Here is a 23,377-nt window from a genome sequence, read left to right on the forward strand (position 1 = left end):
AAATTACCTCAAGTGTAGGACTGAATATATTCACATGAAAGTTACCTTCTGTTAGAAAAGTTCTGAAAAAGAGTCCAAGTTGGAGCTGTGCATTAATTTGGTCAAACTGATTCATATGAATGAACAGTCAAATTTATTCAGATATTGAAAATATTAATATCCTTTTTAGTATTCACAAACATTTGTATGTATAGTGTGTGTATAGTGTGTGTATGTGTGTAAATATACATATATAAAGTGAAGGTATGTTAATGTAAAAATATACTGTTCGTCCGCTCCCAGTTACACAAAATTCAGTATTTGGACATTAAACTGTGTAAGTATAAATGTCCATTTCAAATCTACATTCAACCAGCAACAAATACTTAGAAGTATTTTTGTAAACATTTGAGATAGGGAAACCCATTCATTTACAAAACAATCCTTCTTTAACACATCAGCATCTCTTCAGCTTGAAAATTTTGTACAGCAGCTTCAGCTGGCCCGTTGTGAATTTGCTCAAATCAAAGAGCTCCACACTGTCTTAGATCAATATGTGTGAAAGCTCAGCACTGCATAGTTTTCAAATTCATTCTTAATCACCATCCATTTCCAGTTCACCAGCAAAAAGAAAATGCACTTGGCTACAAAAATATTAAGGAATGTTATTGAAAACAAAAGGCTATTTTGGTAGAAGAAACTACAAAAATAGTTGAGTCATGTTGTAAAGCTTTAATGCAAGAGCATTACAGTACAGATTTTCTTTCCAACCTTAAAGCTTAATCAACACCGAATTTAAATATCCATCTCTCAAGTGCTTGAAAAAAACGTGCTCAGTAAAAGTCTTTCTTCAATTTAACCAACTGTAATTACGCAGGTGTCAAGCTCTGCGTTTCAGACATCTGTTGAGTGCTGTCTCTCGTTCCATTGGCAGCAGTTACAGGTGTTGAGATACTCTGGTATAATGATGTAGGACAACTCAACACAGCTCCACTTTCATCCTCTCCAGTATCTGAATCTGGTGTTACAGAACTGCTTTCTATCCCCAGGATCTCACTAACTGCTTGAGGCAATTCCTAGAAAGGAGGAAGGGAAAAACAGAAACATTAAAAATCACTGTAATTAAATGGAAAAAGTCAGCAAGAAGGTCATCCATGTCCCATCCCCGTCATGAACCGACCTCGCCCCCACCCCCGCAAGTAATTTTTCATTTGAATTTAGCTGTACTGAAAGCATCTCTCTCAGCATCAGTTCCATTAAAGTTACTATTTTCTGTATCTGCTTTTCAAAAAGATGGCAGAAAGGACAGGCTCAGGATTCAACTCCTGATTGACAATATAATTCTCATTACAAAAATAAAAGTCTAAACAACTACTACAATTACACTTCGTGCTACTGAAATTAGTTTTATTGAGTGAACCATCAGTTTCTGCCTACTAAGTCCGGTATGCTTTCAGTGCAGTGCACCTTTCACCTCATCTTCCTCAAGCACACTGAACACCAAATTACTTGTACTGAGGTTATTTAGTAAGAGTTAAGAAATCATGACCAAAAGGGCACAATCCAGCTTTCCCCCAGTGAACAATATTACCCTTTAAAATTAATCACTCTTGCTTATAGACCTTTAGAAAATAGGTGCTCTCTAGATACAGCACATCCTTTATCATAGCATTTAGTCAACTATTTCACAAGTCATACATGTACAATTACAGCCAACTGCATACTTTTACCGTCTATAAATGCTCACAGTAGATATATTCAAAATATCTTTACCTTGCAATTCATCATCTGCATAGAAATTGCTTCTGCTTTGCAGAGTATATATTCCACATCAATTTTCATAGACAGTTCATTGATATGCTGAAAATATATTCGCAAAGAATACTAAGTGTGATAAATGGTAAATGCACGTTATTGTAAAATACTGTACTGCACTGCTAATAAGTACCGCCTTATAAGCTTGACCCTTAAGCTATGAAGTGCTAAACATACTCTTTCTTGCTTTGACAAATGGGTACTGAAAGATGTAGTATGCAACTGCTGGCTTTCACCAGTATCCAGTATCTGCAAGAGGAATCCATGGTACTTCTAAATGTGACAAGCTACCTAGCCCTCCCTAGGTACTCCCAGCTCACATTTTCAAAGAGATAACAAGTAAGATTACAGAAAAAAAAGCAGAAATGAAGATTAAACATATTAAGCAGTAGTCTAAAGGGGAGAACAGTTGGATAATGGTATTATCACTAAACACAGACACCAAATAAACCATTTTGAAAGCACAGAGGACATTCAGTTCACATTTAACCCTTCACAAGACAGCACACACCTTTTCCTCACACACCCCCCCAACATGAAATACAAACGTATTGCATTAACTCAAAAACGTTAGTTAGTATTTAAATAATGCATAAGAATTCAGTACCTTTAATATTTCATTAAAGCCATAGTGTTTGTCCATTATTTGTTGTTTCTCAGATTCTAAGATAGCACAGCAAAGGAGAAGATGAAAATTCTGGCAAGGCAATTCTGTCCACATGACCTGTTAAAATAGAAAAACCACTTCTGAAATGCTCATGCTTTTCCTCTGAAAAGAAAGATCTACACCAGAACATAGATGAGGAACCATGACAATGCAGGATACAGGGGAAATTGAACCAAAATATAGATTGCCTTTTTACAGGCATTAACAGAATATTTAACTTTCATATCTACAATTTAATGCTATCATACTGGAATATCTACTTTAAGTAGTACTTGCTTCAAGCTGTAACTTCAGTGGAAGCTGGATCTGGCTTCAAGAGTGGAAAAAAACCCCAGAAATACCAACAAGGATGTGAGAGAACACACATTCTCTCCTCTCTGAGGAAAATCAGCAGCTGTCACCAGTTGCTAATACCAGCTGCAAAAAAATCTATACTTCTTGTTACCATTTTTGACACACCTTTCAAAGTCTGGAGCAGAGCATGCACTTAAACTTATGTATGTAAAAGCAGCATCACGAAGTGCTTGGAAAAGGATTAAAGAAAAACAGCATTTAAATTAAGAATATAAAAATATACCACTTAAGTGTGATAACTCTTTTCCTCCTATTTCTTTCTGATAAAGCTATGCAAGTAAGGACTCATTTGTTCTCGTACTACCTCAGCGTCCATGAATATCTGTAACCAATACCAGCATATATGTAACTTACCACTATGTCATTCTGGTTTTATACTATTTGAGTTGTACTAGCATAACCCTGGAGGTAAGTGTAAGCTAGCTGCGCAATTTTGTTACAGGCTTTTTCTTCTGGGATTCTTTTCTACCCAGTCTTCCTACACCATCTTGAGAATGAAACGGCTCACTGTGCAAAGGAAAGATTAAAAACTGGCTGAAGTTACTGGGTAATACTGTCTGTCCCTCCAGTGTGAAGAAGGGACTGAACTGCTCTCGGTTTTGGGACCTCTAAGCAGTGGCTCAGTATGCTGTCCATCTGGCTTGAGTTTGAGATTGAAAGAGCTAAAGTGTACTGCAAATAATCCCACCCACAGACAGAACAGTTTAACCTGCATTTATATTTCTGTGGAAAGGACAGCATTGCAAATAACTGCAATGACATCATTTGTCTCATCCACTGAAAGTAGAATGCCACCCCTCTAGCACATGCACTGCCTCGCACACACTGCTGTACCATAACCACCCACATTTTCTACCACAATTTGATTATTATGGCTCTTGCTCAGTAAGTGGGAGGGCTTGGTTTTAGCCTCTACTCCAGCTGATGAGGATTGGTATCTCCCATCTCTAAAGTGAATGTTTAATAACCAGACTAGTGAAGAATCTTCTTAATTCCTTTTCTTGAAACACTGGAAGTCATGAAGCCAGTGGGAACAAGGAAAAAGTATCTGATGCTACCTTAATGGTTCGGGCAATTCAGAAGACAGAAATGGAGATCCAAAAGAACATGCTGAAATTCATAGATTAGAAAGAAAAAGTTCCAGAAGTCCTGGAACTTAGGACTGGAATCTCAGATGGCACCTCCCCTTCCTCCCATTCCACCCTCTGCAAGTGAATACATCACAGGGTAACATCACTTCCCTCAATTCATGTGCTATTACACAGCACATGAATTTTGGTCAGAGTGCAATTTTTGCTCAGACTGAAATACCCTGAAAGCAGTTCCTTTCTCTCTACTGACTACAACTGGGAAAATGGTCTCCTGTGCCTATAACTTGCCTTTGTAAATCCCACATATACACTCCACTGATGCCAATGAAACTGCATAGCTATGAACAGGAAAAAAAGAAAACAAAAACTAACACTATTGTATACTGGACCTCAACTGTGACAAAGGTGACACTAGCTTTCACATAAAAACATAGGGCCTTAATTTTAAAAAGGAAAACAGGATATCCCCTTTTCCATTCCATATCTCCTTGCAAAAAAGTTGAATACCTGCAATAAACATACATTATGATGTGCTAGAAGGAACCTATAAGACTATCATATATCAATAGGTTTCCATCGTCTTCCTAAGACAGAAAAAATATACTTAAGAGTTAGAAATATAGTGTTTCTTTTCTGTATGCATGCACATATACACATTAAAGCAGAGATGATAAAAAACATGCTATCTTGGGACTATATAAATAAAAATACTGTTGTCATCAAATTAAAAAGAAAAATTAGTCTTTAAAAAATACTGAGAAGACAACATAACACTAAGGGGGGAAAACGAGATGGGTGATTTTTTTTTCCCCTACAAAATCATTATCATTTATACCTTGGAATAAGAGAATTGTTTTGGTTTTATACATTTTGGTTCCCTTATTTATGAACGTTATTCATAAACTTTTTAGCCTTCTTCAGTTAAAATATCACCTCAATACACTGTGATAGCAAATTCCACCAACTGATGATAAAAAGCTAAAAAATATTTACTTTAGACAGTTTTACATACTGGTTCTCCTCTTTATGCAACTCCTTTTTCATTAGTGGAAAAAGTGAATAAAAGCATCAACGTTAATTTTCATTATACCAGTAACAGCATTCTTTTTCATTACAGTAGAAATTTTATGCATCTCAGTCCCGTTCTTTCCATTACTTTTCTATTCCCCAGCACTATACATAATGTTATCTCCTAGAAAATACTCCTTCTATTCATCTGGACATTTATCCTCGTTTGGGAGTTTTCAGTGGATACTGTGCTGTTGTTAAATGCATCTTAGAGAATAAACCCGTACTGTTGACACATCTCTCAGTCTTCTTGAATCAAAGAATTAAAGTGTTCAACAAAAACTTGAGTTCATCTTAATTACTCCATCTAATCCCAAAATCCTCAAATCAAAAAGGTCTCATTAACCTGGATTTATCAGAACCTTCACATTTTGATGTTTTACATTATGTTATTTGGCATCATGAGGCCCCACCATCAAAATTAACTGGATCTTCTGACATCATCCTCTTTATGGTTTTGGCTAACACAAAAACTACCCTGCCCGTGCTTCATTCCACTTAATCTATAAAGTACTACCAACATCAAGGAACTGATCAGGCACACAGACAAATGCTATTTCTTCTAGCATAAGCTCTTTTCTGTTAAAAATTAACTGATATTCTCTACTTACTACTTTCACTTAACAGCCTCATCTGAAGGATCCTGTACAAACCTTTTTTGAAAAAGCCAGTTTATCCCCACCAACTCTTTTAAGTATTTTTTCATTAACTTCCCAAGTTGTTGTTTTGGCTATAAAGACATAACACATGCTAATGTGTCGTCACCTCACTGCACTGAATCAGTTAAAAAAAAACCTATTAGAGTATTAATCACTTTACAGAAAGATCCATGCTTTTTGTTCTAAAGTCCAAAAACTGCTGGAGTTTGTGTGATGAAATGTCTTCTTACCTCCCAGAGTCGAAGAATATCTTGAAAACTAAATTCCCTTTTAAATCTGATAAGAAGCCATCGGAAGCAAAAATAAAGGTAGCCTGAGTCTTGAGATTCTAGGAATAAGAGTGTTACATTTCATAAACACCAAACTTGGTTAAGACAACAGGGGTGAGGGGAACAACAACCCACACTTTATAGCTACACAGTCATACCATTGATTTTTAAGATGGTAGCACCTTTTCAGAATCAAAGGTATTTGCCAGAGGATGGCATATGTTTAAAATCAGCAACAAAATGACCCTGTTTTTCAATAGGCATGGAGGAATTATAGAAATCTTTTAGGCATTACTAATTACAAATTAAGTTTAAAGACTCAGAAAGGTATCAATGCACACAGAATGCAGCAAGTTCTTTTAGTTATTGTGCATGAATAATACACCTACCTAAATAACTGCAAAATCCACTGTCTAGTAAACGAAGCAAAGTACTCAGCTGAATTAGTTGTGTCTTCATACCCTGCATCTGTTCTTCAAAATTCTGATGCTAGATGGAATAAAATATTAGCACTGTCATTTTTATTAACTCAATTATAATTTCGAGATTTACAGCTATTTTTAATTTTTAAAAAAGTTGTTATTGCAACAGTGGTTCTCATCCTTTTAGGTATCTAACATATGGATGGATATTTAACTGTACATCTATCTAATGAAATGTCTGCCTTTTACTGAAAGTTTAACTAAAGCAGTGAACTGTGTTTGTATGTATGTAATACATGATATTTTTAATCAGCCTGTGCTCTGTACCTCCAAGCAGCACCACTGCACTCAAAGCAAGATGACAACTTTTTTTTTATTCTCATACCGGTCACTTTGTTTTGCCACGTGCACAATTCATAAAAGCTTTAATTTGTGGGAAGTCTAAATTGCATTTAAAAAATGCCAAGTAAGTATGATAGGGAACCATTATCACGAACAAAATCCTGCTAGAGGACTCCCAATTAATTTAGATTTGTCTGTGATGGCTCTAAGTTACTTCAGAATCTCCAAAAAGCTGAATTTGTCTGTACTGCACAGTAGTAGTATCACAAACCCACCAGAAGCTGTATCAATCAGAAAAAACATATTGACTTCAAACATGATTGCTTCAAAAGAATTTTAAAAAACCCGATAAAATTTATAAATTAAAATTCATCTCAAATGCTATCCATATCTCATCTGTTACATGGGCTAAAAAAGCCTTATTTTACCATTTGATCCATGTATGATACAAAGCACCAAAAGGCATCTACTTCATTCTCCATAACATACAAGAGAGGTGAAAGCAAGTCACTCATTCCCTGGACATAACCTTGATAGAGAAAAAGGGGAAAAAAAAGTCAAATAGGAATTTTAACTCAGCAGTTACACAGTACTTCAAGTATGTTGAATGACTGAGTGAAACAAATGTTTGCATTCAAAGTTTGTGCAGATACTATCGTTTTCCATCTCAACCACCAGTAAAGGCATTTTTGTATTAATAATAACCAATATCCAGCAGATCTAACAAGATTTAACAGCGGTTTCTGCCAGTCTAAAAAGAACATAAAACAAATGTGTTGGTTTTGTAGTTGTTAAAATACATGCAAACTGAGCTAGCACCAGAATAAATTTTTAGTAAAAAAAATTCCAGTTTAGACCTCAGAAGCATATATTGATATTTTTTAAATGATCAAATATATAAACTTGCACTATCACAAACACAGACTCAAATTTATTTTCCTCTCCACCTGTAAATGGTTGCTTTCTTCCATACTTTAAAATCTTTTAATGTCTTCCCACTCCCCCCTTGCCAACTGAAGATTTTCGTTTCAAATAGATTTGAAGAAGAGATGTTGAGATTCAATCCCAGGAAAACATATGGTGCAATAGCTTTTACAAAGAAAATTTCACACTTAACATTTCTTTTTTCTGGCACTGAATATGCTTTAAGGATTTAGGGAAGTAGGGACTGTTCTACTTGGATAGTATTTTAAATACTTTAAAGACTCAGACCACCTATGTAACCAAGCAGCCAACAACAACAAAGACTACTACCTATCAAACTACAGAAGGCTATTAACAACAAAGTATCGCTTATGAGAAGCATGAAACACACACATATCTAGACCTGATTCAGGAAACTGCCTTTAGGTTTCTGTGCCCAGAAATGGTGAACAAGTTCATATGCCCTAAAAAGTACTCATATGCCTTATAAGAAAAGCTTACATTCAACTGGAGAATAAAGTAGCCATTTTTAGAGAATATAATTTTTACAAATAGCTAGAAAATTTAGTGGTATACAAAACATTTTCAAGAGTTTATAGCTTCTTCCAGTTTCCTTATTTAACAGCCCAGTTAAGAAGAGGACAAGGATTTTTAGAGCCCTTCTTCCCAACTCTTCTAACTATCTTACCACAGATGCTCAACTCAGCCTATCTACCTCACTAAGTAAGGGAGAACATGATTTATGTGTATGTCTATCATCAGTTATTGGTTCAACATGACATTTCTCAGACTCAAGCTTGGCTGATTTCATTTCTTAATGATGTAATTGTAACTGAATAACCGAAAAAGAGGATTGGAGTCAATGACTGAAAATACGAAACCTGTTTCTTATCAGAACAAGGAACAGAAAAAAGGTAAATATTTAAAAGGTCAAAAGAAAAAAATTATTCCCTACACATTTAATACTATAGTCAATTTAAAATGAATGCAGAGAAACTGTTCAAGACAGTTTAAAAGTCTCTTAAAGAATAAAATCAGTTTCATTAATGCAGACTTGAGGAATTCATTCAGAAAAATGTTGTATTAACAGCTGTTCTGTCCCCTCCCCTATCCAGCATTTTGTGGCATTTTTCAGACCTCTACAAAGCTGCTGACAAATGATTAAGAGCAGTATTGTACCAATGTCTTAAGTAGCTTAGAGGCCTTGCACAGATACAATATCAAATGTACTATATTTTCATTATTCTTGCTTGATTATAAAACAGAAGACTTACCAACTGCGTACATTTAAGCCATCTAAACAATGCTTTTAATAGAGTGGGTGGTGAATGTGCTTTAACTTCACTTATATGTCACTGTGCATTAACGAGGATTGAAGGTGGAAACACGTGAAACAGACCTACATGTTTAAGTCTCTATCAGTTTTAGGTTTTCCCTTGTTTTTCAAGCCAAAGATCAAGTCTCTCCACAGACTTGACAAAGAACAAAAGCTGGCAAGTACTACAACTCTGCAGCAAGTTTACCAGTGATTAAAGATTCATTCCTACTTTTTGCCTTCAAAATCTGGCACCAAGTGGGCTTTTAGAATCCCAACACTTTTCTGAGACTAAATTAAAAAAATAACCAACCCAAGTACACAACAGCCAAATGTCATGCCAGGGGTGAAGGGAGGAACCAGCTAGAATTATCTTTTCCCTCCCTCTCTTCCAAGACAATTAAAAAAAGCGAAGGCTTAGACATCTCATATACACTGTGATTAACGCAAGACATCATATGCTCTTCCTTCTGCAACAGATGCATACACTAAAGTGTAATTTTTGACAGACTGTTAAGTGTACTCCTCAAGAACCAGCTTTTAAAGTATTCATAAGAACACTCATGTTTACAAACAGCTGGTTCAGCATGCTGAACTTTAATTACAGCAGTGGCAGCTGGTTTATCATTTTTATTGATATATCACTCTTAAAAATGGATATTACACTCAAGTTCTAAAAACCCAAACCCATTTAATACTCTGAAAAAAATCTAAAGAAAAAAAACAACCAACCACCCCAAAACCCAAACAAACCCAACAACAACAAAAAACCCATCAAAAACACAACAGTAAGGCTATGGTGAAGACAAAGTGCCACTTCATTCCCAATCCCACCTCAGCTGATGAATTCAGATGCCTGTGATAATCATCAGATAGAAGACAGGAAGAAATAGGATGAGAAAGTGAACATAGTTATCTACATTATTAAAATATAAATCTTGACATTTACAAAAAGCATTGTAATCAATACAAGTTCAGTTGTATTAACAGGCTTTAACACAAGCAAAGCCACATATCAGAAACTTAAAAGGCTTCTACATTCAAAGGAACACAACTTACCTAAGTCAAAGTCATACATGCAATAGGTCATCAAAATATCATGAAGTAAAATCAATCCTGGATTATCTTCACCTTCGTAGAATTTATTTGTTCTATCTGTCCTGTTTACATCTTTTTCTAAGAAAACAGTCCAGATTTAAAAACATTTTCAAGACAAGTTCTACAAAGCCAGCATCAAATGAACTCAGAGTGTTTAAGCTGCTTTTTTCCTCAAATACTCTTGCAAAGCTTTGAAGTGTTTAAGACAACTGCATAACTGAATATAATTTCAAAATAAATAATATTTTAAAAGAAAGAAAATCCTTCCTGTCTGCAATAAAAGGATTTGCTTATAGACAGATTTCAAAGCTTTTTGCCTTTTTTTGTTAATACTTCCTAAGGAAAAATTCCTGCTTATATTATAATTCAGTGAAAATGTTTTAACACTTACAGGATTAAGAACAATTTTATGTGATTCAGCTATGCAATGCTGTTTATGAATACTTATGCAATGCAGCATAAGCCATAGTAGGAAAGTTACCACATGATCAGCTCAAAGACACTGGTGTAGTTCAGAGCAGCATGCTTATAAATTCAGTTCAACAAGTTCCTGTAACTCACAGTGAGCTGAAACTGCCTGTTTCAACAGTCAATTTTCATGCCTCAAATATACCAAGCACACACATACTCTTTAAGAATGTGAAATTCAAGATTGGTGTATTGAAATAAGTAAAATTTTGACTGCACTTCAATAAAAGGAGTATTTTGTAATTTTGGACCTATTCACAACATAAACTAATATTGACATTTACATTTTAAACGCTTAAAAATGAACAGAACTGCTTCAACAGAAACAAAACTTCACCCTCTTCTGAACTCCGAGTATTTTTTTTTCCTGTTAACACACATACGCTCTAAAAAGGATGTTTACTAACTTACTAAGATTAAACTTTCTTAAACCTTTCAGTTTGCCTGTTGAATAACTCACTGAAATAAATTTAGTCCATATCTCAGAATAACACAAAAATCTTATCCTGTCTCCTGAAATAACTTTAGCAATCCCAAACATTGGTGCCCAAATCTTACTACCAAAGATACGGGATACAAAGGATACAAACTGCTAATAGTCAGCAGAACTTGATGAAATTTTTGAAAGTAGGTATAAACACCCTCAAGTCAGAATGCCCACATACAAATCACTGTAAGAAATTTTAAAATATAAACAGAACACATTTTCACATTTTTATTGTATGTCATTATTTTAACGACACTCCCAGTGAAATTACATAATGAAATAAAGATCCTTTTGGTATTTTAAGGAAGTTAAAAAATCCAGCCGCTCTGTAACACTAACACATAAAGCTATGAATTACTGTGGTTAAGAGAGTTTTAGTATTGAGTATGTAACAAAGTTTAGACACCTCTGAAAACAGCAACATGTTCTTAGCGATTCTTCATGTAGGTTACTCAAAAGGTTAATTTTTTCAACTTCATATTGAATTGGAAAAATGTGTGAATTTGTACACTTAGGTATGTTTCTAAATCTAAATTTACCTATAAGACTCCGGTAATCTCTTAATCTTGAGTTTCGTTTTTCCTGTTCCTCACTGACAGATTTCCACTGCAGTTTCATCCTGAAATATTCATCCCTGCAGAAGAAAGATAATTTTGAAACCAAAACATGCTCAATTATTAAATTTCTTCCTTTTTTATTTAAGCACTCATTCATTCCATTTGTTTGTCATAAATGGGATAACACCACCCTTGTTTATATATTTTTACTTTAGTATAACAATCATTAAGAACATCTCACACACTTCTTTGCATTCAACAATCCTTAGCAGCTGTCTTTCAAGCTTCCAAAACACTTTCTACATCACTATATGCCTTAAGAAAAAAGCAGCTATTAAATTTATTTTGTAACAAAACCCCCACTGTACTCACGTTTTCCTTCTTTGTAGATTTGCTCTTTCTTCTTTAGTGCTATTCCAAGGAAAATACCCCAAAAGAAATTTCCATGCCTCTTTTCTTAAAGTATGGCAGAGACCCTAGGGAAAAATGGATATGAAACATTAACAAGAAGATTATCTCAATTTTGTGAGGAAATGTTCCTATAGTGATACAACACTTAAAGTAAAAACTCATAAAAATTCTCTTTTAAGGAAGCTTATTTTTATGCTGAAGCCAGATCTTATCTGCTAACTAGGTATCACACTTGAAGGAAACAGGAGGAAGAGAATATGCTTAAACAGAAAACTGCAGAAACACTGGATTCATCCTCACAGGATGAAAAAGAAACTACAAAAGATTTTTCTTCCTATATTTTTGCTTCACTGCTGGAAATAAAAACTTTCTGGGCATCACAGAAGCTTTAAAATGCAAAGAAGTACCTTTAAAACTTATATATTTAAATATATACATATGAACATCATATATATACAATTTAAATATATACTTATAAACATATTTAATCATGCTGTTTAACTGCCAAACTTCTGGTCTCACCACAAACTGATCTTGAGGACTAGACTTCCATTTATTTATTTATTTTTAATGAATATTTTCATCTAACGAGACATGGCCAACATGCAGAAGAATCTTCCAAGCAATCAAAAATACTAGGGTCCACTCAAGGACACCACTTGTCAGAAATCTTTGTAAGTAATGCTCATCATTTGCAGATGACAAATATACTAGCTGAATCATATCCCACTCTCATCAAAAGAGTTTCTTTCAACCCCTGCAGTATAGTCATGAAAATAAAGCACTTCTGCCATCAGACTCCCCAGTTTACCAGTCCAATGTCAGCTTGATTCCTCACTATATTTCTTCATTTACCATTAGATTAAGGCAAGCAAATAGCATCAACCACTGCAAAAACAAGTAGCAACTGGAACTTTTCCAGTAACAGGCAAACAGTTTAAGAGAGGCATTTTAACTTTTTTTCTTTCTTTAATGAGCATCTGCACTTAACGTACTGGAAGTTATTGGGATCTTGAATCATAAATAACACCAAGTGCTCACTCCTCTGGCAACAGACAACAGAAATGACAGGGTAATGGGCTACTGGAAGAAAAGGATTGTAGTAATTCTCATTGCAGAAGTGTCCTTAATTGGGCACCTTGGGCACAGGTATATTAAAGAACAGTCACAGAAACTGAAAAAGGCCTCAGTTCCACTCTACCCGCTTCATGGTACATTACTTAATATACACAGGTCTTTAAAGAAAGTATAATATCAGTTATCATCCTCTACTTCTGCTCACACTCCAAGAATGCAAGACTGCGTGTTTGCAAACATGCATAAACAGGTACACAGAGAATGCATTAAGGCAGCTGGATTCCCACCAAAAAAAAAAAAAAAAGGAAATATTAAAGTAACATTAGGTAGAACAGCTATGGGACATAACCAAAGCTTTCAAAATTTCCATCATTGAGACTAAATTCACATTCATATTGGAAAAACCCTCAGTCCGATCAAAAATATCAGAGAAGGTGTTTAGGACTGCTCTGATGAAGGCCAAATCCAGGCAAACTGCTGGGCAAAGAAGAGAAGCTTTTGTTGGAGAAAGGTAAGAAAAAACGCTCAAAAAGAAAAGAATAAACCCAATACCCTAACACTGAAGCACTGATATTCTCCTGAAAGGCACTTTGATTTCTCTTCTTTATCACATAAGCCTTTTGTGTTTTCAACTCATTCACTTAAGCCAGACACCACACGACCTCTCCCCTTGTAGAGCACCTTGTCTGTTTGCAAGACTGCTGAGGTATTTGATTAGCATGAAATCATGCTTTATGAAGCTTCTCCAGTAATACTGACTGTCTCATGCTCAAAGTCCTGCAATGAAGCATTACAAGTATACTGAAAACAACATAAACATGGTTTGGGAAGGAAACAAAGAGGAGGTGAGAATCAAGCCATAGGTCTTGCTGACTTCAGAAAAACAAGTTACCCCTTTGAATATCAATTGCTTTATGTAGTCGACATTTAAAATTCTTCCTTCAGAATCCATATTCTTAGCCCATTCTTCAGCTGACACAGGCTCTCTTCTACTAACTTCAGGCTGTTTTCCTAGATCAATCTGAAAAATACACAAATATGTTATATGAATCCCAGTGAAGTGCTTCAGTAGTTTTAAACAACTGCACAAACAGTACTAAGCCTGTCAGTTTCTTATATTCAGTGCAACTACATTTTCACATGTGAATACCTCAGTGAGCAACTCTAAGGATCTAAAGCTGTGACCACATTAGCAAGTAGTGTGGACCAACACATGCAGATCTTTAGAGCAAGACACTCTGTGCTGAAGATCTGGGTACAGACATCAATATTTCAGATTTTAGAGGAGTGTGTATGTGTGTCTTAACCTTCTACCCTCACAAACACCTGAGCTAGCTTCCCATGGTCTAAAAGCCTCCATGCAACTGGAAGTGTATTAGGTATGTGCAATACAGCAAACAAGGACAATAGGGAACTTCACTGCAAAAGCACATTCCTGATACACATTAGTGCATCTTAAGAGAGAACTGAAAAGTTACTTGGGTTCAGAGATGCTATGCCCACACAGACTGCACAGTGTAACTGAAAGATCAATTTAAGTACATCACCCCTTAAAAAAAAAAAAAAAAAAAAGCAGCCAAGATTGTATGTGCTTTCAGAACTCCTAACACCCACCAAAGTTTCACGGTTTGTGGTTAGTCTCTCTCAGTTCCCAAATTGCATGTTTAAGCCCAGCAGAAATCAGCAGAGAGCAACTCCTTGCTTTCTAAAAATATTCTGATGATGACAACCACCAAGTCAATTTGTGTTTCAACTCTTTAGACGCTTAAGGCGCCTAAGGCATTTGCCAGATTAAGACATACAGATCAGTGTTGTTTTCAGTATGTAGCATTTGTTATACTTTTTCTCACTGATAAATTAACTAATTAAGTGCTAGTCAGTAAGTTCTTAGAATTACATAGTTCATACATCTACTGCTAAGATATTAACACTATTCTGAACTCAAGAAAAAAATAACATTCAAAACAGTTTAACACTCTAAAAGCATGTCAGCTGCTTAGACACTAGTCACAAGCATTTAAAAATAAACTACTTCTACCAATCTGTAAGATGCCAACAGGAGCTCAAAGTGATTCATAATCCCATTACAAGCTCATTCTAGCTTTGGTTCAAGTCATACATAAATCTGTATATTTATACAGCCTAGACATTAATCATCCAATTAAATACTTTGTTTTAATCTTTTTGGCCCTCTTAAATCAAACCAAAATGATAAAGTGATTAGCCAAGAAAGTTTGTTGCTAATCTGCATACCCCACTTTTACTTAACATAGCTCTATCTGACCACAGAAGAAACACTAAACATGAAACGGGTCACTTTTCAGGGTAGTAAGCCTAAGATAACGATAATCACCATTCCAGTACTGGTGAACTTACTTTCAAAGCAAAACTTATATTGGCGTGCATAAAACCAGCATTTTCTATAAGAGGTTGATGATGATCTTACTCTCTGATCAAATGGTAGGGCAGCATATGCCAAAATCGCCAAACATAAACAGTGTAACTCACCGAGCTTCAAGTCCTACCTTGCCTTTAAAGGTCTGCATAAAAAGAATCAACGCATCTGTATCATATTCATTTACACTCACTCGCGTAATGACTTCAAATCCTGGTTCTTCCTGCTGATTTATCTTCAGCCCTGGAATAGCATCATTGAGAAAGTCTGCCATTTCTGATGGTGGTCGCCTTTGACTTGAAGGGTCACTTAAACGGAAACTGTCAAAAATGTAGTTTGTGACTTTGGAAAATCTCCCCATTGTTACTGTGTATGGATCTTTCTTCAATTTCTGTGTTATAACAAGAAAAACAAGTAACATACAAAAAAACAGATTATTTGGAATTCTTGTACTCGAAGAAAGCAAAACAACAGGAAAGGTATTATAGATCTCAAAGTCACTGGAGTTTCATGTATCACTAGTTTGATACAGTACATTCACTATATGATTTTTAAAAGGTATCTTAAGTATTACAATACTACTATTGATTGATTTGAAAGATCAGATAGCAGTGTGCTTAGTAAGCTTGACCTGCATATAGAAGTAGATCAGATCTACTGTTTACTTTCTAGTGATTAATGTCACAAAACATCTTCCTTATTACTTGCTTCTCTACCTTAATAGAAAAAACACATCTTGAATCATCACATCCTCTGCTAGGAATCTCACACAAAACTTATCAACTAAGTCCAGAAACTAACGTAATTCACTCGAAGTTTTTCTTTAATTAAAGAAATCAGTAGGTCAAATCTCTGGCCTCATTCAAGTAACTGGAAATTTTGCGACTTTCACGAGACCACAAACCGTACCAAATGATAAGCAGTTTTAGCATAAAAACCACACCTCTTTTAGACAATATTGCACTCTTTGCTGCTCTATTTTCAGCATCCCTTCCAAAGTGTCAGAAAATATTAAGGAAAAGAATATTTAGTCAAGGAAAATTTAGAAAATCCTAATTAATATGTTCTGGTAACTCCTAAAATTTTTTCCTTCTTCTCCTTTCTAAAATTATCTGTACCCAAATGTATAGAATCACAGATAACATTAACATGAATAGGTTTGAAATAGTACCATGGGGAAGTTAAGAATTATTAGAACACAGAAAGCAACTGGTAAGTAAGTGTACTTTCTATAGTAAGCATTTGTTATAGGATACAATCAATGCTTCTACAATGGCAATGATTCAGGGAATATTTGTGTGACATGGTAGGGCGGGTTTTTTTAATAAATGTCTTCAGAATAAAAAATTCTAAGATAATACGTACTTGTAATAAGCCATATGATGGTTCATCAAAGAGATTTTCAAAAGATTGGGACAGAGACTTGTTCTGAGAATTCACAAGAAGAATCCGTTTATCCTGTGGAGATCTGCAATAAAATTTAAAAAGGGTTTCTGTAAGTACCACCAGTTTTCCCTGAAAATGTTTTTAGAATGTTTACTGATTTTTAAAGTCACATTTCAGGTTTTGTGCAAAGAAGACAGGTTTGATGCAAGATCACTCTTAGTTCTTAGCACAAGTTCCCAAGCTAACACACTACAAGACAGGACTTTAATTTTTCAAAATACTAGTCATCATCATACTCATTCTGAATCATACTCTTTCATTCTTTGAAAAAATAATCATCCTTTTGAGAAATTCCTCTGGAAGGTACCTTTTGTCACCCACATGTAAATAAAGTTTTCTTCAACTATAGTTTTCTGTTTATGAAAACAGACCAAAAAAAAGAGGTGACACAGCAAAGAAAATTTAGGGAGACGTGGTCAGCCTCAACACAATATACACTGACACTCCTTTAACATAACAGGGGAAGCGAAAAGAGCCTGTGTCACCACATACAGTTAAGGAATTCTGTCTACCAATTAGTAAATCCTATATTAAGATACACTGTAAAACATTACATAAAGGAATACAAACTGTTTTTCAATGTATGAAAGCACATTAACAAATTTCAAACCAACAGTATTACAACAGCTACTGTCAGAAGAATTCTAAGATTCATACTGACAGGAGCTTAAAAAACACCACAGCCATTGTATTGTGAAACAGAACCATCTCAGTACAGACCTGCAAATGTATTTCTGTGTAGACTCCAACAGCTAAATGAACACAAACCCAATTTGGCCTAACTCACTGTATTTGTACACTCTCGTTCTTCAAAATAACATTTGCTTCTCTGACAGGCTTGCACAGGCATATGAAAACAGTAACAATGAAGACAGTGGAACTGTGCTGCTCCTAGCATTTAGTCTGTCCTTTTGCTCTCACTCCCTCTCCTGCAACATCCCATCTTCTCCCATCCTCCAGCACATCTACCCCATCAATTCATTAACCAGCTCCTAGATCACCAATTTGCAGCTCAGTATGTGACAGAAAACAGCCCAGAAGACAGTCTGATGTTCAAGCCTCAGAGTTGGTAGCTAGGCAGAAGAAAGTCAAGCACTTTGTCATCTGACTCTCATACATCACATACATTTATAAGATACCTCTCTACTGCTCTCTCCCAAAGTTTAAATCCACTACTTCTAGTCTTTGAAAGAAAAATTACTTTTATTTTTATTAGTACCTGCATCATCCACCGTGTTATTAAAGTCAAAGATAAGAACTTTAATATGCCTTATCTCTCTTCCATTCCAACAGGACAGAACACTCTTAACACTGACGGATATGAAATGCAACAAGAGATCTCATTTTGAGACAGCCAGACATCACAGTCATAGTTTTGAGGCAGCAATGGTTAATGAAGCTCAATTGGCTTTTGTTAAAAAACGGTACAAGGACAAAGGCTGAGTCATGTATTATGTTTCCCTTAACTAAAAGAATGAAAACTTTGTACCATATCTCCATTTTAATTAAACAGTCTCTCTGGACAGCCCGTTGGGTATCAGCAGCTACTGGAGTAATCTTCAAAACAAATTTGTGAGCTAGTCACTTTATTACACTTACTCATAATCTTGCAAGTTAGAAAGTGTTGTCTGTACACACTGTTTTCTCTCAATATTAGGCTGGTGCCACCGAACTAGGAAACACAAAATCTTTAAAGTGACAAATTACAAACATTTTGTTCAAGTTTAGCCACTTCACACACACTGATTTCAGCAATGACGTGACGTTTTATAAGAAATGGTGTCAGAAAAGGGCAAAAACTTTTGATTTAACAGGAACAGAGGGAAAAAATACCTATGACAGATATTTCAAAGAAAAGCTAAATTTGCCTTAACATCAAGATCCCATGTATTATAAACTAGAGGTTGGGATAACAAGTAATTATGCTGCCAAGTATTTCCTTGTGGCATCCAGAAAGCTGAGTAAACATCCTTTCCTAAAAGAGGTTGTGAGCTTAGATACACCATGTACCAAAGCATAAATAACCATTAGGAAACAAGAGAAATGAAATCTGCCATTTCCACAACTTATGCAGCATATTTGTTCTTTTTCCTTAATAAAAAAATCATCACAATTCATGACTAGACCACAGAAAAGAATTTGGTGCCAGAAGCAGACCTTAACTGGAAGAGAAGAATCTAAGTAAGAAAACTAAAACTGGAAGTTCCTGCTCAGCTCAATGTTTAACTTTATTCAAATTTAATTTCCATAGCTGCCTCACCCTTCTGCTTTAGTTCCTAAAGTATCTGTTGTTGCATTCATCAACACTTAGAACTATTTGAGGTAGCAGTACTACACAGCTCAGCACATCCAGAATGTTTGAATATCACAAGTTTGCCTGTCTAACTTTATCAGGGAACTCCATCTGGTAAGCGTTCCTGGACATCCCAGTGCACAGCTACTGGGTCAGACTGCACAAACCCTACACCACTGCCCAGACACAAAGGCATGACTGCCTCTTTTCACAGAGTTCCCCCCCATCGCCCCCAACAGCTACTGTTTTGCACTGTCCCAAGAGGAATGCCACATCACCTCGCAAGAGGCTAGAAAGCACAAGAACTAAGAATCCATTAGATCAAATAAAGGAAGTGTGGTAAATGCCCACTCACTTACTGCAAGCTATTTGAAAGAGACACTGTTTGAAAAAGGAACCAAAACCACTACCTATTTCATTTTCATTCAGTGACTCACCAGTAAGCACTACTTTTACATAGCAATGTGAAGTATAATTATTTGCAGCACATGACTCAACAAAACCAGAAATAATGCCTGTTAGCAACACAAACTGTCTAACATTATGCACAGTAACAAACTGACAACTAAACGCTGGACAGAACCTAGATGTCTGACTTACAGGAGGTTAACTGTCCAACTTCATAATATGGTCTAAGGTATTCCAGTATGTTAGTTCAGGTACCTGTTTCTTTTAAAAAAATTTTCAACCATGAAGTCAAAAGATACAAAAAACTTCCTGAATATAAAAAGACAAAATAACTTGTTACATAGCAGAGCAGTATCTTCCTGTAAATATTTTACACTTTTGAGCAAAAAATATGAAATATTTTAAAATAAGCTTAGTCTAGGTGTCTCAATATTAAATACACCTAACTCCATCAAAATTAATGCAAGCATAGCTACAGATCTGTAGCTCCAGTACTGCATTTTAGTTATCAACTGTCTTGTTGCTTACTGCACAGAGACACACATACACATATTCAAATAATAAGCTTTTTAAATAGTGGCAGTTAAAAAAACAAGCAGCATTAGCTCATCAGATTTAGATTGTTTTTGTTAAAGCCTCAAGTGGACTAACTGGAAAGAAGGCATAAGGGAAAATATTCATCTAAAATTTTAAAGTTTCTAGTTGACGGTTAATCACAAGAACAAAGTTTTGATTAAGTCAATGCAAACCAGTTTTTTACACTGTCAAATGTACTCTCTATGCCTCCTTAGAACTTGGTCCTGTTTGTTAAATACACATTATGGGAATTAGTTAGAAAATTTGAAATAAATTTCTGCAGTACACAGGCAACAGATCACACATAGATGGGGTATAAGGCTTTCAACAACTCACCATACAACACAGGTGTTTTTCCAGTGTTTTCTACATCAGTTGCCTCAAAAATCTGCCCTAGCCTACCAGCAACTAATCCGAAAATAAAACACAGAGCAATACGCTCAAAAAGGAAAAATTTCATTGGGGGGAAAGAGGGGAGGGAGGCAAGGGGATGGCAGGACAATAATAATCCCCCATGCCTGCAGAAGTAGTGAAATTACAAAAAGAAATGAAGGAGGTTTAAGGAAGAATTCGAAGGGAACCTAGAGAAAAAAATCCTCAGGATTTAAGATTAAGTTGTCATCCAGGATTTCCTTGTCTACAGTTGTACCAAGAACATTCTTACACCTTTATCTTGTCACCCTAATAGCCTCTCCATTGGTCTTGAATTTTCCCCTTAAAAAGCTTGCATACAATGCTACAGCCAGTACCATTTCACCAACAGGTCACATTGACCATGCTACCTTCTCCAAGCAGTTCACTTCTGCTTATCACGGACTCCAACACCACATCTTGACAGAAGTGGTTCATGAAGGATTTGACTTTACACTGAGCATTCATGAGAAGTTTCTGTACCCACCAGAGGAAGCTACTGAGGTATTACAGAGCTAATAACACTTCAACCAGTTCTAAACTATTTCATGAACAGATCCAACAATTTTAAAACTTCAGTCTACATCCCAGTGTGTACGTGAAGTTTCAGTTTCGGACACCTTGAAAATTGATTCTACCAATAAACAAGGGAAGAGAAAATACATCAGGAAGCATTAATCTGAAATTCATTACAGAATTAAAAAAGTAAACAATAATCCATATTTTAAATCAGAACTAAGAGTTGCCTAATACTTACTCATTTAGCACAACATGCTTTTCAAGGCATTTAATTAATAGTTTGCTATCTCCATGATGAAAGTGAAGAGCTGGAAGCTTCACGTCATCCTTCAGACAGAACACCAAATAAGACCATCCCATGCCTTCTTTGTTTTGTTTGATTGATTTCAGATCTGTCAAACTGAACAGGAACGACCACTTGCTTTCTCCATTTGCATGAGTTGTAGCATCTTAAAAACAAAATTACCACATGATTTTAGTTTGACTTCCAGTGTTAGCAATGCATCATATCTGTCACTGTTCCTAAAAAAAACAAATCACAAAACCCAGCACTGGTTCTGATAACAAAATGTGCACCATAACTACTGTAACTACTATTCTTGGATTACTCTTTGTGCTTCCTCATCTTCTACAGACTTCTAAAATAATGAGTAAGTCCATTAGATTGCTCCCCTAAAGCTCTGCCTACAGTTTAAGTGATCCAGCAGTTAAATGCTTAGTTGCTGCACCAAATTTCAGCAAGCTGAATCCCACCAGCAACCCTACCGTGCAGTACTACTTAAACAAACTAAATGTGATATACATTACAATACTGGAAGCCATATATTGCACACAGTATTAGCCATGTGTTCCAAGACTGCTATCACAATAAGGGTGAAGCAATTTAAAGTCTCCCCACCCATCACCCTCTCCCATGCTGTGCAAGCGTGTATACACACTGGGCATGACTGTACACATTCCAAGAGGAGGGATTACATTTTATTTCACCAGAGGACATAAAATTGCCAGCATGCCTGGAGGGAATCAGGCACGCTCCCTGGCCCATCCCCATCAAATTACAGGAACTGGGAACAAGAAGTGTCAAAGGGCATAATGCAAGTCAGTAGTGCTCACTGACACTCACATTGGTTGAAGTTGTACTCCAAGGCCCCAGGATGAAAAGTCAATACAAACCACTGCTGTAATAAACCACCCTATGCCAGAGATGCTGCTTTTAGCTTTGTATCACGATAGCACTAAAAACTCTCAAACACAGTATTCTAGAAGCAAGGACTGTGCTTTACCCTAAAGCATTCATAATCTTAAATACAAACCCTACACTGATACATGACATTTAAAACCATCACAGATATGATGAAACAAGCACAACAGTCCCCAGTTATAGGCTGAGAAATAATACAGGGAAAACAAGTATTATAAAGATAAATACTAGGGGAGAATCAGAGAAAAAAAAAAAAAAGATTATTTGACAATCATTGTCCTTTCTCCTCCACTTTTTTTTTTTCCACAACATCTCTACTGAGACACTGTTACAAAAATGATGTAACTATAAAATTAATTTGCTGTAGAACATCATATAAAAAAAGACTCATGTACCACATAATTGTATATTCCATCTCCCCCTGCTGTTTCAGTATGGAAAGGCATTTTAGTAAACCACTTATTTTTTCATTTTCCTAACACAACATTTAGTTCAAATTCCATTTGTTTAAAAGAATGCAAGAGGCTAATGCAGATGGAACTGCAGCATCATCTAATGATTGTCACAGCAAGAAGTTAGATTTAGCATTTATTTTCAATACAATTCTCTAGTAATTTAAAGAAAAAAAAAATAGATTGGAGGCAGATGGCAGCTATTCCATTCTGAATTTTTTTCCACACCCAGAGATTCACCTCTTACCACAAACAACTGCCAGCTTTACAATTCCTTATAAAATCCATTTTACTGATCTAAAAGGCAATTCTTCAGTTACAAGTTACCATGAGGAAAAAAACAGAAAATAATTGTGGGGTTTTTTTGTTTTAAGTACCTCCATTTGAATGAGGTTTCTTTTTAAAGGAGACTGTGGTGACCATGTCCCATTCTGCTTCATAACTGCTTGGACGGTCTGCTCCTCGGGAACACTTTTCTTTAGGAGTTTGAGTCCACTCCACAACAGAACTGGAATCCTGAGTTTAAAAAAAAAGAGCAACTATCAAAAAACACAAGGCATGAAAATTGAGCTAGTTTCTTAAGTTCAACAAAAAGAATAAGTATATTCATTTTCACAGATTAAAAGAATATGTACTATTAAATCCTAAGAAACCTGATACAGTTCAGCACAGG

At 35.6% G+C, this 23,377-nt stretch overlaps 1 protein-coding gene across 3 annotated transcripts in view; it reads right to left on the minus strand.

Annotated features, from left to right (window-relative positions):
* Positions 1-696: 696 nt before the first annotated feature.
* The window catches only part of TBC1D15 (TBC1 domain family member 15), a 33,543-nt gene continuing 10,862 nt past the window's right edge, over positions 697-23,377 (minus strand). For all 3 annotated transcript variants that reach the window (XM_074902854.1, XM_074902856.1, XM_074902855.1), the window contains 14 exons: positions 23,082-23,220; positions 21,290-21,500; positions 16,764-16,866; positions 15,592-15,789; positions 13,896-14,024; positions 11,888-11,991; positions 11,498-11,592; positions 9,965-10,081; positions 7,095-7,195; positions 6,292-6,391; positions 5,864-5,961; positions 2,402-2,518; positions 1,753-1,839; positions 697-1,055 (listed from right to left, as the gene is read on the minus strand). In XM_074902854.1, coding sequence (XP_074758955.1) covers positions 849-1,055; positions 1,753-1,839; positions 2,402-2,518; positions 5,864-5,961; positions 6,292-6,391; positions 7,095-7,195; positions 9,965-10,081; positions 11,498-11,592; positions 11,888-11,991; positions 13,896-14,024; positions 15,592-15,789; positions 16,764-16,866; positions 21,290-21,500; positions 23,082-23,220 — 1,806 coding nt within the window. In that variant the 3' untranslated portion in view covers positions 697-848. The remainder of the gene's footprint in view (positions 1,056-1,752; positions 1,840-2,401; positions 2,519-5,863; positions 5,962-6,291; positions 6,392-7,094; positions 7,196-9,964; positions 10,082-11,497; positions 11,593-11,887; positions 11,992-13,895; positions 14,025-15,591; positions 15,790-16,763; positions 16,867-21,289; positions 21,501-23,081; positions 23,221-23,377) is intronic.

Source organism: Athene noctua, chromosome 3 (genome assembly GCF_965140245.1).
Source record: "Athene noctua chromosome 3, bAthNoc1.hap1.1, whole genome shotgun sequence".
Taxonomy (NCBI): domain Eukaryota; kingdom Metazoa; phylum Chordata; class Aves; order Strigiformes; family Strigidae; genus Athene; species Athene noctua.